Source organism: Tiliqua scincoides, chromosome 10 (genome assembly GCF_035046505.1).
Source record: "Tiliqua scincoides isolate rTilSci1 chromosome 10, rTilSci1.hap2, whole genome shotgun sequence".
Classification (NCBI taxonomy): domain Eukaryota; kingdom Metazoa; phylum Chordata; class Lepidosauria; order Squamata; family Scincidae; genus Tiliqua; species Tiliqua scincoides.
In genome coordinates this window covers 28,605,530-28,622,321 of record NC_089830.1, presented here as the reverse complement: position 1 = coordinate 28,622,321, position 16,792 = coordinate 28,605,530, and the positions used below count along the sequence as shown (strand labels likewise).

General features: G+C 56.6%; 1 protein-coding gene across 1 annotated transcript; it reads left to right on the top strand.

Moving 5' to 3' along the window:
• Positions 1-612: 612 nt before the first annotated feature.
• On the top strand, positions 613-14,914 carry LOC136661127 (vascular endothelial growth factor A, long form-like). Its single transcript, XM_066638146.1, has 8 exons — positions 613-1,257; positions 8,070-8,192; positions 12,234-12,264; positions 12,527-12,723; positions 13,310-13,389; positions 13,757-13,786; positions 14,092-14,157; positions 14,672-14,914. The coding sequence occupies exons 1-8, from the start codon at positions 613-615 to the stop codon at positions 14,823-14,825; spliced, it is 1,326 nt and encodes a 441-aa protein (XP_066494243.1). The 3' UTR covers positions 14,826-14,914.
• Positions 14,915-16,792: the final 1,878 nt, after the last annotated feature.

Below are 16,792 nucleotides of genomic sequence, written 5' to 3'. Positions count from 1 at the left end.
TCAGAGAGGAAGAAGAGGGCGTGCACGGAGCAGAAGGGAAGGTTATAGTGTCTGGGCCACACCCCCACATAGGTCATCCCAGGGGGACAGGTAAAGTGTAGGGTCACTGGGCCATGGCTTAACCCTTTCAGGATAGTATCCTGCCACCCCTGGACAGCAGACGGAGTTGCACCAAACTCCAACATCAGCAAGGCAGTGATCCTGCACTCGCTTCCCCTGCTAGGAGCAGGGACTTTCGGTGGGTGGTTAGTCAGGTGAAGCTGAGCCTCTCCACCTAGTCCTTCACCAAGCACCACCCCCATGCGAGGTGAGCCTCCCCTTTGAAAAGTGCCACTGCTGCCATGTGAGGTGTGCTGCGCGCATGGGTTGGGAGTCCAGTGGTGGTGCTTTCCGAAGGACTACAATGGGGAGGCTCTGCCTCACCTGCCTCCCCACCCACCACACGTCCCTGGCTGGGAGTAAGGCTACATTCTATCCATGCTTTCCTAGGAGTAAGTCCCATTGATTGTAATGTGACTTACTTCTGAGTACACATGCATAGGATAGGGCTCAAAGTCCCCTTGAACTGAGCGGCACTTACTTCAGAGTAGACGCCCACAGGGTTACCCTGCGATGCACCTTTCGGGAAGGCAGGCGCTGCCTCTGGGCTCTGGTTGGGGGCTGCGCACGACTTCGCGCCCCCGCCCCCTCGCCAGGAGGACCCAGGCGTGCGGGCCCCCTCCTTCGTCGGGCTGCAACCACTGGGCGCCGCGGCCGCGGCCCGAAGGGCCCGCCCCGCTCCGCCCTCGCCCCCCGGCCGCTGATTCAGCCCCGCGGCCCGCGCGCGTCATCCCCGGCCGGGCTCGGGCTCCGGCCGCTATTTTTAGCCCAGGCAGCGCTAAGAATAGCGCGCGCCGCCGATGCTGCGCGGCTCCCCCTTGCGCGCCGCGCGTCAGCCGCGCTATTCATAGCCGCTGCGCGCGCGCGCGCCCCGGGACGGCCCGGCCGCTGCAGCCTCCGGCGGGCGGGCGGGCGGACACCAGGGCGGCGCCGAGCGCGCGAGAGCCCCTCCGGGCAGAAGCCTCCCCCGGGCCCCCCGCCCAGCCTGCGCGCCTCCTCCCCTCTGGCAGCCCCGGCCGAGCCCGCCCCCGAAGGGAGGGGGCCTGCCTGCGTGTCGGCGGACGCGCGCGCCCTTCACAAGTGACGCGGGCAAGAAGAACACGCCGCCGGCGAGTCAGCGCTGAGTCACCGGTGAGGCAGCTGCACAGCCGGGCTCCGGTGAGCCGCATCTCGCGGGGCTGCGGCTGGAGGGCGAACGGGCGCGGGGGGGCGATGAGTCAGCTGGGGGAGCCCCATGGTCCGCGGAAGTCTACCTGGGGGGGCCGTGATGACACATCTGGCCTTGCTCGGCGGCTGCCGTAAGAGACGAAGGCGCTGCTGGGCCCGATCCAGCCGAGCGCGGGGGTCATTCGCAGGGCTGCTGGCTGAGCTGCTTCTGGGGAGAGATGCAGGCCCGGAAATGCTGGTCGGGGTCTCCTGTTGCCCGCCCGGCATGCCTCGAGCTCCACCCCCCCCCCTTGCTTGGTCATGGACCTACCTCTGCTCCCTGGGTTGGAGAAGAGTACGTGGGGAGGAGGGGGGCGGGATAATAGAAAGACCAACCTTCTCCGCACTTCCCTTCCTAGTGGAGCAGTGGGGGTGAGTGGGCAGGAGGGGTGGCGGGCACCCCCAGTCACCCGCCGCTTCAGGTGACTGCCTCAGCCAGTCTCATGGGGTTGCCAGTGAGTATAAAGCATGGTGATGCCAGTGGAGCCTCCATAGACAGTGGCAGTTCCTTGGGTCAAAGAGACCACAGAGCCTGCCCTTCCCATCCATCCTGGAAGCAGCCAGGGCCTCCTCACCAGGCGGCGCTTGCTTGCAGTCAGCCACTCTGGGCAAAGGAGAAAGTCCAGCTGGAAAGAGCCTGGGCACCAAAGACTAGTGCCACAGCCCCGTGTCTCCTGCCCACCTGCTTCCAGTCCCTGTTCTTCCCATGGCTGAGGGTTTTGTGTGTTGCTTTGCTTCCTAGAAGGAAATTTATTTTTATTGGTTTGAAAAATGTATGTCCAGCCTTTCCCGTGCTGAAGCAAATGCCCAAAGAGGCCTGCAAAGTTCTGCGATAAAATGCAGTGTAAAAAAACAATAAGTAAAATCATTTTTTTAAAAAACCAAAGCAAAACCAAAAAAACCCATAGCGCCATTTTCAACCCACCCTCCTCAGGGTACACATGCAGTTTAGGTAGAGAAAAAGCTTTGTGGCATCCCAGATGCTGTGCCTGGCTGTGGGGGGAGACGGGCTGGTTAGCCTTGTCTGGGGTTATTTGCCAAGAACCTCCATGAAGCTCTCTTATGGATCCCTGGACGCCAAGCACTCCCGAAACAAACCGCAGTACCCTGTGGCAAACTCTGGTTCTGCCAGAAGCCGGTTGTCACACTAGGTGGCCCTTTGGTCAGATTTGGCAAGAATATTCTTATGAAATTCTATGAATGGAATTCATGAAATGCCTGTGGAGATGGAGGGTTCTAGGAGTTCTCTGACAGAATAATTCAGTGGGCCCTCATTATCCGTGTGGGTTTTGTTCCAGAAAGCCCAGTGGATGAAAGTTTGTGGATGCTGAAGTCCAGTATCCAATGCTGCAATCAATGACTCGCCTGGGGGCTGCGCTGGATCCTCCAGAGGTTGCAGTGGGCCCATGGCCCACTCCACGGGCCTCCCCTCAGAAGGCTCCAGGATGTAACTGGAAGGTCACGTGCGCAACTTCCAGTTGTGCCGGGGAGGTGTTCTGTTCTGAGGCACTGGAGGCATCCACAGAGGTTGGGATGCGCAGGTGCCAAGGCTTTGGACACCAAGGCTCCACAATACTGGTGAAAACCCCATTTTAAAAATGGGTTTATGGTCAGCCAGCCAATGTACAGCCCCCCCCTCCCCCTGGCAGTATATAAATACTGTACGAAATACATAAACAAATAAATAAATTGCGGTCACCTTTTGCCTCAAGTATTGAGGGCCTGGGAGGGGTCTCTGGCCACTGGATGGCGCAGCCAGCGTTAGCAAAACAGGGCCTGCCCCGTGTTTCTGCCTGTGCTGCTCAGGGAAAGATGCTGGAATCCGGAAATCAGCGGAGTTTTGGGGCCAGCATGTTTGCAGAGAGGTATAAAAGGGCTCTTGCAGGCATTCAGTGTTGTTTGACTTCTGAGCCATGTGCATTTAACCCCTTCGCCTCTGGGGGGGGGGAGAGAGAGAATGATGAATCTCACAACCCCAATGCACAGGAGAGAACCCATGATGAGCTCATTCCCACATGTAGTTTCCCTTCTGAAAAATGGACCCACCCCCGCCCGAGTTTAGCTGACCCGAGAGAGAACAGCTCAGGCCTGGCTTCTCTCTTTCCGTGGCCAGGCCTCCTCCTGGGTGGCGAGAGGCAGTGCTGGCACCAGGTTCTGGAGTGGGGAAGGGGCTGCTCCTGAAGATGCTGGCAGTGGGTGTTCAGGGGCTGCAAGTCTGACCTGGTGGGCCTCCAGTTTCTACCTGCGAAACAACAATGTGCAAAGAAATCCATTCAGAAGGAGACACCTTGACACACACCAAGCAAGGACTGTTGGGAGAGCCTGGCTCTGCCTCAGGGTGGGGAGAGAGAGCCACAAATGGGAGGGACTTGCTGCCCTGGAACTCTCTGCAGGTTCAAGCCCCATGTGTTGCAGGAGCAGAGACAGAGGCTGCAGCACTGCAGGTGGAGTGGCTCTCATTAAAGAAGGTGATGCGCAGGGCTGTTGTTCTCTGGCAGCTTTGAGGGGGGGGGGAAGCAAAAGCCGGTTCAGCCTTTGCCTAATTCACTCCCTGGTCAGCTATCTCTGTCCTTTCTTCTATATCAGCTATTTCCTCTGTGGTGCTCTCTTGCTACAGGATGCATTTTTCCACCCCTCCTTCTTTCTTTGACTGTCTCCCAGCGGCCCTCCCTTCATTGGTCAACTGGATCCCATGGCATGTTGCCCTGCAAATGACCCCCCACCACACACACACACACACACACACACACACATTTCTCTCCCTGCTCCTGTGTGGGAGCTCCTCTGGGCTCCCATCTCTGAGGAGGAGATGCATTTCCCTTGGAAACATCTTGGCTCAGGCTCCAGAGGCCGGGCTGACCCCAGATGCTTGGCACTGAGAGATACCCTGGTGAGGGGGGCCCTTCAAGGGTTGCTTGACACCCATACATTGGCTGGAGTGCAGGTGACCTTCCTTGCTAAGCTGAGCATCTCCTAAATACTGGGACTGGCATGTCCAGGGTGAGCAGTCCTGCTAAACGGCATCAGAAAGGCCCTGCTGGGGTTTCATGGCCCTGCAGCCCACAAGCTGGGAAAGGCCTCCCCCCCACACAAAGAGCAGGGCAGACGCAAGGCAGCTCCGTATCTTCAGCGTGCCTTGACACCTGGAGGCTCTTTCAGGGCCCTGCCTTGAGAATGTGACACTCCAGCTGGGGAGAGGGAGCTGGGGGTCGCCAGAGTCGCTGGACTTGTGGGTCTGTTTCATTGGATTGGATAACCCCAAATTCTGGAATTAAGAAGGGGAAAAAGCCCCCTTTCCACACAGTGCCTGCTTTCACTTGCCTAGGCAGCCCCAACTGCCTAGGCTGGGGCTTTCATTTTGGGGAAGGTGCTCTAGGGGTCATTCTGGCTACCCTTTCCTGTACCTTGCCAAGCTCTCCCTGACCCCTTCAGAGAGGGAGCAAACCAAGCTGCCTGCAGGGTTCCAGCATTCCCAGGTCCAAGACTGGGAGTGGCCCATGCTCTTGGCCTCTGGTCAAGGAGGATTCCAGGTCAGGACCTTGGGAAATGCAGGCTGAGCCCAAGCCAGCAGCTGGACTCCCAGGCAGAGGACTGCTTTGCACACCCAGGAAGGGCCTTGTTTAGATGGAGAGCTGACCTGACCCCATTCACGTCAGATCAACCATCGCCTGCAGCATTTCTCAGAGCTGTGTGGCCTTCCCTAGGGAGCTGGGCAGCCATTCCCACACTGGCTCCTGCTCCCAGCTTGCCTTGCCGCGGGACAGGGAAGGGTCTGCCAGAGAAACCCATGGAGCAGCCTCTGCCATTTTCCCTTCCTGGAAAGTTGAGCTGGCCCCAATCTGCAAGTGGCCTCCCTCTTTACTCTTCCTTGAAAGCCCTCCCCCCCCCCAGTACTCTCTACCCAACACCTCAAGGGTGTGTCTACACACACACTATTGGAAGTGGTTTCAGGTTTATGCACGGCTCCACCTTGAGGGAACCTGGGATCTTCTTTGTGGGTAGACCAGCCTGAGGACAATGGAACCTGCTGGTGTAGACCCAGACTCGAGAGCGACCTTTTGCAGGAGGACTGATGCAAAGGATGGTCCCTCCCTGTGACACCTGCATGGTGGAGAGAATTCTGGCAGGTTCTGTCTCTCCCTTCATGCAGAGACACTGAATTACTAGAATTGCCTCTCTGACACAGGGCAGGAGCCTCCTCCCAACCTTGGATGTGGGGCCACCACCACTTAGAGGAGTGGTCTTAGAGGAGCTGGGCAGCCATGCTTCCACTCATGAGTGGGGGGGGGGGGCTCCTGAGGCCTGGCCTACCCACAGTCAGGGGAAACAGAATGGGGGTGATGGGTCCACACCAGAGTCCTCAAAGAACATCGTGCATTCTGCCAATGCCCCGGGAGCCTCCTTCCTCAAATCAGAAGTGGCTTCAAGGTTCTGGATCAGCTTAGCACCTGCCTCCCCAACACAGTTTCTATTACCCAGGTGGGTGGGGGTTAGTTGCAGGTTTGATTTGCCACAGACAGGTATCTGCAGCTGGCAGGGAGAGCTCCCCAGTCATTGACCCTTTGCAGGGCATCATGTAGAGTACACTGAGACACTGATGTAATTTACATATTACACCCATTTGATATCCAAAAGAAAAAAGAAAAAGAAAAAGGATCCGGAGCATGAATGTGTAAACTCTCTTCTTACAGCCTGAAAACATTTTCTCTTCCCTTTGAAGGAAACTGTGGGAAAACTTTTAGTCACACCTTGGCTAAAATCTGGGAGGGCTGCCAGAGGCCAGTTCAGATGGCTTTGGGGGCCAGATCAGAGGATTGCCAGTTGGCCATTCCTGGCTCAGAGGAAGTCAAGTGATGTTCTCATGGTTAATGGAAACAAAGTGGTTTGAGGTCTAGCACAGGCTATGAGCTGTAATGGGTCAGTGGAACCTCCATGTGCAAGACCAATCTACCTCTGAAAACGTTGCTGGGGGGGAATAAACAACGGAGGTGAGTGGTTGCCTTCACCCTACCTGTGGCTTGGCATCTGTCGGGTTGGCCAGAAAGAGGGGTGTTGGCACATGTGGCTCACTTTGGTCTCATCCAGCAGGGCTGTTCTTTTCTTCTTGAGGGGGGAGGAAGCTGGAGAAGATTTGGTGTGCTTGGAGACTGCTCCCTGACTCCAGAGGGCCACAAGCAAGGCCTCAGAGCCTCCCCCCAAGAGGCTATTTTGCTTTACCCTGCAGTGGCTCCCCTACGCACCCCTTTTCCCCTCTCGGGATCAAAGACGCAGAGAAAGCCAAGCTGTCAGCAGATCGGGGATTCACAGCAGATTTATGGCCAGTCCCGCATCCGCCCAGCTTTCATTCCAGGAGTGCTGTGATGATGAACACTTCCCAACCTGATTCGCGCAAGGCCAGTGCTGACTTTGGCAATGCTGGGGAAGTTCCTTGCCAAAGGAGTGTCCCTTTGCACCTATGGACTGCACCAGGCCAGCTGCTGGAGCCCCCAGACTGGCTCAAGTGTCCGGCAGATGCATCCAGGAATTGAGGCCTGCCCTGCCCCTGGGCTGATGCAATCCCTCCATTCACAGGGGTCAGGGGAACACCTGTGCAGTCCCAGTCGGCGCCTGACCCCCTTCTGCTTGTTTTTGATGGCTCAGACCTGGTGGGGAGGGAGTGAGGAAAGCAGGATCCTGTACAGACAAGGTTTCCGAGACTGGGAAATGATGACACAGCAAGGGAAACGGGATGAGAACCTCTAAAGACCAGTAAATGTCTGAGAAGGTGGGTGTGGCAGCTCCAGCCTCACCTGGAAGCAGTTTGTGCACAGGCATTGAGCTCCAGAGTCTGTCCTCCGTGCCTGGAACGTCTCTGTCCTGGAATGTGTTGCTTAGAAAATGAAGCATATGTAGTGTCTTTCTGCTGAATTCTGATGATTTAAGGAGAAGGGCTTCCAAACTCCAGGGCATGATTTGTAGAAAAAGCCTGACCTCGACACCTCTCAGGCTACAAATCGTTGTAAGGTTGTGTCCTGATGTTGGTGCTTCCTTCAGATTGTTTTATCTGTTAACTTCTTAGGAAGGACTTTTGAAAGAATAGAAAGCGGGACCCCCACACCCAAAATGTGCCTCCATATAACGCCCTGTTTTCTGGGGCTGCTTCTTCTTCTGCCAGGCAGGAGAAGAGAGTGCCTCAGAGCCTACGCCAAGAGCTCTTCTTCAGCACACACTAAGTTCTTCACATGTGCGTAGCCAACACCCAACATTCAGGCATCGAAGCAGAAATGCTGGGTGTGACAAACACACGGGCAGGACGCATCATAGAGCTAGAACTGGCCTCTGCTCCTTGCCCTCTCCCTGCCGTGGCGCAATGGGCAGCTCTGTGTCCACCTGGAGCATCAGGCCAGGAAGGAACTCCCGAGTTACAGCTCAGCTGAAGTTTGATGAGGAGCGTCATGCCAAGAGTCCCTCCTTCCTTTTTTAATGGGAGGGGGAGGCAGGGAAGGCAGCCATGCCGCCACGTGCAGTCTCCTCCAGGGAGGCCCTGCAACTTTCCCACCTCCCTCCCCCCCCCCGCCTTTTTCCCTTGACCAGCCTCTGCTTGCTGCTCCCTTTCAGCCAGTTATTTGCTTTCAACCTCCAGGGAAAGTGGATCAGAAGGGGACTTGCTCTCCTCCATCCAGCCATCCACGGAATGCCCAGCTGGTGCCTGCAGGCGCCTGTGGCACCACCTCTGCGCGGGTACCCCTTCCCTGCGCTCTGCCCCTCACTCTTTTCTCTCCTAGCTCATCTGCAGCCAGGCCAGCTCCCAGACCACCACCCACTGGAGCCACTGCTGTCCAGGGAGGATGCCCAGCACTGGGTGTCTGCTGGCAGCCACCCTCTTCTGCTGTGTGTCTGGCACCAAGGTAAGGAGCCTGGGATGGGCATTGCTGGGCAAGGCGCCCCAAAGAGAAGGTTACCCGGGACCTCTTCAAGCCCCCACCTGCATGGGGACATGACAGACCAGCAGGATGCCTTCCAAGCAGGGACCAGGTGCCCCGAGAGGCAGAACGCCAGCCCGACCGGGCAGGGGAGCACCTACTGCTCTCATGCGTGCAAACGAACCAGCGGTGGCTGGGTGTTAGATTACCTCTGAGCCAGAGAGCGTTGCTTTCGTCTCGGGAGCAGAGCGGCAGAGAGCCAGTGCAGGTGGTGGCTGGGCTGCAGACAGAAACTATTTCTGTCCCAGACAGAACCGGCTGGGTGGAGTGGAGCGCCTGGTTCAGACTAAGCATTGTGTGTGTTTGCTTGGCACAAAGGAATATGCTGCTTCCTGAGAGGGGGTGTCCTGCACTCCTTGGCAGGTTTAGTTTTGCAAGGAGCTCAAGGAGAGCCCTCCACTCTGCACATGCTCAGAACCCCACTCTGCTGTTTTTACAAAGGGCCTGTTTGCCAGGTCTGAACCTGGCATTGAAAACAAGTTTGGGGGCCAAAGTGCATTTTGTGTACTGTAGAAAATTCAGGTCATCTGAGAGGGTGCTGAGAGTGCAGGGCCAGCGCCACTCATGTTCCTGCAGGAATGAAAACGGGCCACAATCCCTCCAGACCTGGTCCTGTGCAAGACCTGCTGAAGTGATCCAAAGCTCCCTGCAGGACTTTAGTGACTGGTCCCTTTGCGATCCTGGGAATGCACAGAGATGTGGAGCTGGCTCTTGCCATTTTACTCCCTATATTGTGATACTTGTAGAATGCATATATAGGAGCGTTTTACAAATAGGGGTGCAACTGCTTTCAGTCTCCTCCTTCCAAAGAAGTGTTTGTTACATACACACATACCCCTTTGATGACGGAACTGTCCATCAACATTCTATAACGGACACTTGAGCCCTGGAAATAATGCTCGTATGTTAAATATTCACCCTAGAGGCGACTTATGTCGACTCCTGTCCATTCAGAGGGTCGGAGCCAGTGAATGCACAATGCCATGAGGCAGCCAATGCAGAGCCATTCAGGGACCTGAGAAAGGAGCCCCAGATTTAAGGAGGACCCTCTCAACTCCTCAGCAGGTTCCTGCAAAATCTGTTATCTCCCTATGAAGTTAATTGGCACACCTAGACTAGCTTTCCATATCTATAGTGTGATCCTGTATTTAGACTGCAGGCCCACTGGGGCAGGGACTTGTCTTCTTCACCACTGCAGTGGTGTCACGGGGGTTCTGTGAGTGTGGACTGCACCGGGTGTCACCCTCAGGAGTAACTGACACTCCCTGCAAAACTTAGTGCTTTGCACCCCCTCTCGCTATGCCACTGCGCGGCGCCCACCCCAGGGACGTCTCTGTGACTCTGCAAAGCACAATGTGTGTTGCTGGGTGAGATTATAGGAATCTGTTACTATCAACATCAACAATTAATGGCAGAATTAAGGCAGATGCGGGTCCAGATCGCTCTGGGGGGGGGCCTGTCAGGAGCCTGCTGAGTCCCGTCCCCCCCCACCCCCGGAGAGAAGCAAATAACCCTTTGCCCCGAAGCCCCTCGTCTTCCCAGTCCTGGGAGCCGCTGCACGAAGGCATGTTCAGCTCTTTAGCGTTTGCTCGCCACCTCGTGGCTATCCCCGGAGCAGCAGCGACTCGCAGGTCTTCTGACGTGACGCTGCGTGGTCATCGCTCGTTCAATGGGCGTGTAAACCCAGTTTCTCTCTCAGCTCTCACCTCCAGAAATCTCTTCTCCGGCTGGAAGGAAGCTTCCTTCCGTAAATGGAAGTCTTGTCCTAATGAAGAGAATAAAAGGGAACATAAACTGTGGCAAAAGAAATGTAAGAAGGTGATAGGGGAGGCCAAGCGAGACTATGAGGAACGCATGGCCAGCAACATTAAGGGGAATAATAAAAGCTTCTTCAAATATGTTAGAAGCAGGAAACCCGCCAGAGAAGCGGTTGGCCCTCTGGATGGTGAGGGAGGGAAAGGGGAGATAAAAGGAGACTTAGAGATGGCAGAGAAATTAAATGAGTTCTTTGCATCTGTCTTCACGGCAGAAGACCTCGGGCAGATACCGCTGCCCGAACGGCCCCTCCTAACCGAGGAGTTAAGTCAGATAGAGGTTAAAAGAGAAGATGTTTCAGACCTCATTGATAAATTAAAGATCAATAAGTCACCGGGCCCTGATGGCATACACCCAAGGGTTATTAAGGAATTGAAGAATGAAGTTGCAGATCTCTTGACTAAGGTATGCAACTTGTCCCTCAAAACGGCCACGGTGCCAGAAGATTGGAGGATAGCAAATGTCATGCCTATTTTTAAAAAGGGAAAGAGGGGGGACCCGGGAAACTATAGGCCGGTCAGCCTAACATCCATACCGGGTAAGATGGTGGAATGCCTCATCAAAGATAGGATCTCAAAACACATAGACGAACAGGCCTTGCTGAGGGAGAGTCAGCATGGCTTCTGTAAGGGTAAGTCTTGCCTCACCAACCTTATAGAATTCTTTGAAAAGGTCAACAGGCATGTGGATGCGGGAGAACCAGTGGACATTGTATATCTGGACTTTCAGAAGGCGTTTGACACGGTCCCTCACCAAAGGCTACTGAAAAAACTCCACAGTCAGGGAATTAGAGGACAGGTCCTCTCGTGGATTGAGAACTGGTTGGAGGCCAGGAAGCAGAGAGTGGGTGTCAATGGGCAATTTTCACAATGGAGAGAGGTGAAAAGCGGTGTGCCCCAAGGATCTGTCCTGGGACCGGTGCTTTTCAACCTCTTCATAAATGACCTGGAGACAGGGTTGAGCAGTGAAGTGGCTAAGTTTGCAGACGACACCAAACTTTTCCGAGTGGTAAAGACCAGAAGTGATTGTGAGGAGCTCCAGAAAGATCTCTCCAGACTGGCAGAATGGGCAGCAAAATGGCAGATGCGCTTCAATGTCAGTAAATGTAAAGTCATGCACATTGGGGCAAAAAATCAAAACTTTAGATATAGGCTGATGGGTTCTGAGCTGCCTGTGACAGATCAGGAGAGAGATCTTGGGGTGGTGGTGGACAGGTCGATGAAAGTGTCGACCCAATGTGCGGCGGCAGTGAAGAAGGCCAATTCTATGCTTGGGATCATTAGGAAGGGTATTGAGAACAAAACGGCTAGTATTATAATGCCGTTGTACAAATCGATGGTAAGGCCACACCTGGAGTATTGTGTCCAGTTCTGGTCGCCGCATCTCAAAAAAGACATAGTGGAAATGGAAAAGGTGCAAAAGAGAGCGACTAAGATGATTACGGGGCTGGGGCACCTTCCTTATGAGGAAAGGCTACAGCGTTTGGGCCTCTTCAGCCTAGAAAAGAGACGCCTGAGGGGGGACATGATTGAGACATACAAAATTATGCAGGGGATGGACAGAGTGGATAGGGAGATGCTCTTTACACTCTCACATAATACCAGAACCAGGGGACATCCACTAAAATTGAGTGTTGGGCGGGTTAGGACAGACAAAAGAAAATATTTCTTTACTCAGCGCGTGGTCGGTCTGTGGAACTCCTTGCCACAGGATGTGGTGCTGGCGTCTAGCCTAGACGCCTTTAAAAGGGGATTGGACGAGTTTCTGGAGGAAAAATCCATTATGGGGTACAAGCCATGATGTGTATGCGCAACCTCCTGATTTTAGGAATGGGTTAAGTCAGAATGCCAGATGTAGGGGAGAGCACCAGGATGAGGTCTCTTGTTATCTGGTGTGCTCCCTGGGGCATTTGGTGGGCCGCTGTGAGATACAGGAAGCTGGACTAGATGGGCCTATGGCCTGATCCAGTGGGGCTGTTCTTATGTTCTTATGTTATGTTCTTATGGATTGACCCGCGTCTCGTCTCTCACGCGTACACACGTGCACATGAAGGGTCCTGCTCTGTCACGTGTCACACGCTGACGGTGTAGCTCTGTGTGAACCGTTGCCACCCCAGAATCCCCTCTAACTGCCCCCCTCTCTTTCTTTCAGCCGGCAGCGCCTTCTGAACGGCCAGCGGGAGGTGAGCTCTCTGGGGAGCCCCGGTTCCTCTCTCCGGCTGGGGGCTCGACTTCTCTGCCCCGCGCTGCAAACATACAACCCCCAAGCAAGCTGCACGGAATGGGGGATGGGTTGTGAGGAGAGGAAAAGAACAGGGGGTGCCTGATTTACGGGCTACGGGGACGGGAAGGGCGGGCGGGAGAGCAGTGCGGGGGGGCTGGCGGCAGTGTGGGCAGGAGGGGGTTCCCTCCGCCCCTGACAGCCCTCCTCTCTGCCCCCCCCAGTGGTACCCTTCCAGGAAGTCTGGAGCCGCAGCTATTGCCGGGCCCGGGAGACGCTGGTGGACGTGCTGAGCGAGTTCCCCCACGAGGCCGAGCACATCTTCAAGCCGCCCTGCGTGCCCCTGTGGCGGTGCGGGGGCTGCTGCGGGGACGAGAGCCTGGAGTGCGTGGCCGTGGAGACGCGCCCCATCGACCTGCAGGTCTGTTTGGGGAGCAAGAGAGGCAGCTGGCGCCACCTGGCCCCCGAGGGGGACGGCCGGGGGTCGGGCCGCTCTCGCTCCCCCCAGGGCGCTCTGCCCCTTGACTAAGAGCAGTGGCGTAGCTGGGGAGGCCCCCCCCTTCGGAGCCATTCTGGGTTGTACGCCTCCCTGTTGCGCCCACCGCCCAGAACGGCTTCGAAGGGCAGGGCCCGCTTGCAGGCTGCGGGGAGGCTCCCTGAAAAACTGAGCGCTTTGCCCCTCTTTCGTTGCGCCACTGACTAAGAGCCGTCGAGGCTTGTTGGACGTGCCCGGAGTCCCGACAGCTGAAGCGGAACTAGAGGCCGCTGCACACCTGCCGAGGAGGGCCGCCCTGGAGCCTGCACGAGTCCGTGCTCAGGGGGGGCCTCCTGCGACGCTTCCACGCGTGTTCTGCAGCACTTGGGAAGCGCCGCGCTCCTGCCGGTGGGCGCTGGGCGGGGCAGGGAGGGGCTTCCCCAGACGCCCCGCGGGTCTGCAGGGAGAGGAACTGGGACCAGCGGGATGGCTACTCCGCCCGGTGAAGGGCTGTGGTGTGTCTGCCCCGCAGGTGGTGCGGGTGAGCCCCATCCTGGGCACGACTCGGCAGGAAGCCTTGACGTTCACGGAGCACACGCGCTGCGCCTGCAGGTGAATGAGGAGGAGGCCGGGCGGCCCGCGGGGGTAGGAAAGGCCACAGGGGAGGGGGCTGCAGGCGAAAGGGGCGAGGAGCTCCGTTTCCAGCCGTGTCTCACGCGGTCTAGCCCCGGATCGTCTTCCGAGCTGAGTCCAATAGCATGTGATACGTTCACAAAGAGCTTCTGAGCATGGCCAGAGTGCATTTCCCTTCCCAGAGGGATGACTAACGCCTCCCCCTCTAGAAACTAAGCCCGAGGTGGGAGGGGCTGGTCGGGGTCCCAGGCGCCTGTTCCTCTCCCCTCCCGAAACGCTCCCAGCACAGCTCCGACTCCCCCGCTTTGCTCCGCGGAGAGTCAGGCGTGTCCTCTTCTGTTTCTAGGCCTCGGCGAAAGCGGTTGAAAAGCGAGAGGTATGTGGGGAGGGGGGCTGCCGGCTTGGGGAGGGGTGGACTTCGCCTCTCCAGAGCTGCTCGCCCCAGGGGCGCTCTGCGCTCAGTTCCCGGCGACTGTGCCAGGGAAAGGGCGTGAGCTGCCCAGTGGTGTAGCTAGAGGGGGTGCAAAGCACTAGGTTTTGCAGGGACCCTCACCGCGGCCTGCAAACGGCTCCTCCCCCTGGGAGCCATTCCAGGCGGGGGTGCAAAACGGAGCCGCACCCCTTTAGCTACGCCACTGGAGCTGCCAGCGCTAAGCTACCCTCTCCCTTCTCCACTCTCAGGAGCCACCACCGGATCGGGGCCAAGAGGAGGCCGCGGGAGCCGAGCCCGACGCCTTCCACTCCATCGTAGGTACCTGCAGACTCTCGGGCACCTCTGCGTGGGCAGCAGCCGCCGTGGGAAAGGTGGTGCCAGGAGGGCAAGACCGGGAAGGCGCCCGGCCCCGCCGTCTCTCTTCCCAAGCTGCCCGCGAGCTTCTGCCCTGCTTGCAAACGGCATCCCGGTCAAAGCGGAGCCCGCGAGCGAGGTCCTTCACCTCCCGCGAAGGGAGGCGCCCCCAGCCCGGCCGAGGGGCAGCGCGGAGGCCAGTAGGTGGCGCTTTTGCTTTAACCCTCTCGGCATAGGATGCAGCACGTGGAGCCCTGACGGGTCCGCCTGTGCCCCCAGAAAGGCAGGAAGTGGCGTTGTGGGGGGGGGCGCGTCGTGCATCTGAGCACCAGCAGCGCCCCCCCCCCCACGCGCCCCGAGGCCTTCCGGCTGCCTGCCCCAGGCGCCTGTGATCTAAAGCGGGCAGCCAGGAGCTCTTCCACTGTTAATCCGTCCCCCGCCCCCTCCCTCACAGCAGGTTGTTTCTTTCGGCAGCTGCAAGCCCCGCAGCCTTGGGAGGCCCGGAGCTCCACCCGGAGGCCAGGAGGAGGTCGCAGTTAAGCTGGTGCCAGGGGCTGGAAGAGCCGCTCCCCCAAGCTGCTGCCACCCCTGGCGGGGACCCTGTGAGATGCTGGGCTTGGAGGGCTGAAGAAGACCCCCCTCCCTGCAGGAGCCGGCCTGGGGAGGTCTCCTGGACGGGCTGTGTTCATCTGGAGGGGGGGGGGACGACACCCACCAGCTGATGGACTCTTGCTGTGCACGGATGGGCACCTTCCTTTCCACAGGGGCATATCTGGGACTCTGTTGCTCCTCCTTCCCAAAAGTCCCCCCCCCAGGGGGCTTGACTTCTTCGCTGGGCTATTGAGACTGAATAGACCCCCCTGCTAAGCACTCCTGCTGGCCTTCAGAGCTGTGACCTCCTCACCCTTATTTCTGGCGCACCATTCTGATGACGGCCAAGACGCACACACCTGTTCTGCAACTGTCTGTTTCAGTGAGTAAGGTAGACACCTCCACACCAGGCGTGGATGTCGCCTTTGCTGTGAAAATGGGAGGCAACTTGGGCAGCTCAGGCCGGCTTGCCTGGAAGTTCTGAGAACCAGGGCAGCTGGCTTGGCTACTCAGTGATGGTGAGGGAAAGGCACTCTGTACATGCTCAACAGCACTCTTCCTGTCATTATTACATCACACATCTTATGGTGGACTGCTCGTGTTGGTTTATGTCTCTCATAGTTGTCTCCCTGCACTCTTCAAAGCAGCCTTCCAAGTGGGTTTTGATTATTTGAGCCTCGTTGAAGCGAAAGTGGCATAGTGTCTGCCAAGCTCAGTCCTGTCTCACAAACCTGCTGGAGTTCTCTGAGAATGGACACAGGCAGGTGGACACAGCCATGTGTAGACTTTTCAAAAAGGTTTTGACAAAGTCACATGCTGAACGCTCTTGTGTAGCAGTCATGGGTGTTAGTTTCTGGTAAGACTGCAGCCCAAGTCTTACTGAGAACAATGGGCTTACTTCTGAGTAAAATAAATTAGTTTTCAAACTTACACTGGGTCCAGTGGTGTAGCTATGCCATCTAGCACCCAGATGCACAGATTTTTTAACACACCCCTGAAGGCCTTAGAAAGGCACTTTGATTTTCAGCAAACACCAGAAGTGTCTTTCTAAGGCCTCTAGCAGGACATCTGAGGCTTTCCAAGGCAGTGTACAGCCTCCCTGGGCTTCAGGAAGGCACTCCCTGACAACTCCCAGGCATGGCACCTGGGGCAATTTACCCCCTCAAGCCCCCTTAGGTACACCACTGGCTGGGTTCTCTTGTGTATGGTCAACTGGCTAAAGGACAGGAAGCAGTGAGGAAGAATAAATGGGCAATGTTCTTGATGGAGTGAGGCAAGGCAAGGGCATCCCCGAGGAACCTTTAAACTTGTTTCTTAAACCATCAGGAGTTAAAAGTTCAGCAACCTGTCTCTGAAGAGGGGTTGCAGGGGTACAACAGCAGAAGGGAGAACAGGTATACTCAGAAGACGGCCCTGTTGTGTTTGATGGGATCCATAGATGTGCATTCCTGAGCAAGGGAGGGAAAGTGCAAGAGAGGGACGCGGTTGTGCAATGGCTGCATTTTTAGTCTCAGGCTTGGATGTGACGACTGGGTGACACACAGTCAAAAGTGTGCTGTTATCTGCTCCCTCTTCCACCTATAAAATTTCCAAGAGTCAGCAATGAGTCACCTCTTCTTCCCAAATTCCACAGAAGAAATTCCCCTGTCTGAAGTGGCTTCCAAGACTTTCTTCTCTTGCCCCACTGCCAGTCCGGGGGGGGGGGGCTTCTGGCTCTGGGGGGCTGGAGGAGGAAAGGCCCCCACCAAATTCGACTTTAATCCCAGGGAACTGCCAGCCACAACTCTGAAGCCTCCTCCCTTTCCACCTCAGTGAGTTCAGCATCCAGCAATTGCAGGTGTTGAGCGATGATGATGGAGCCACGCCAAGTGCAAATAATATCACTTTATGATGTGTTTAGCAGCACAGTGAAGCACTTCCTTTTTCAGTGTTCTGCAAGATTTAATTAAAAAATACTGGGCTCAACTTTGCAAGTGGTTTTAGAGGGGAGAAAACCCTGATTTT

Excerpts from the sequence above, each read along its gene's own strand:
- LOC136661127 (XM_066638146.1), top strand. The coding sequence starts at position 613 with ATGCACCTTTCGGGAAGGCAGGCGCTGCCTCTGGGCTCTGGTTGGGGG. Across the intron at positions 13,390-13,756 it reads CACACGCGCTGCGCCTGCAG|GCCTCGGCGAAAGCGGTTGA; the intron begins GTGAATGAGGAG and ends TTCTGTTTCTAG. Across the intron at positions 14,158-14,671 it reads CCGACGCCTTCCACTCCATC|CTGCAAGCCCCGCAGCCTTG; the intron begins GTAGGTACCTGC and ends TTCTTTCGGCAG.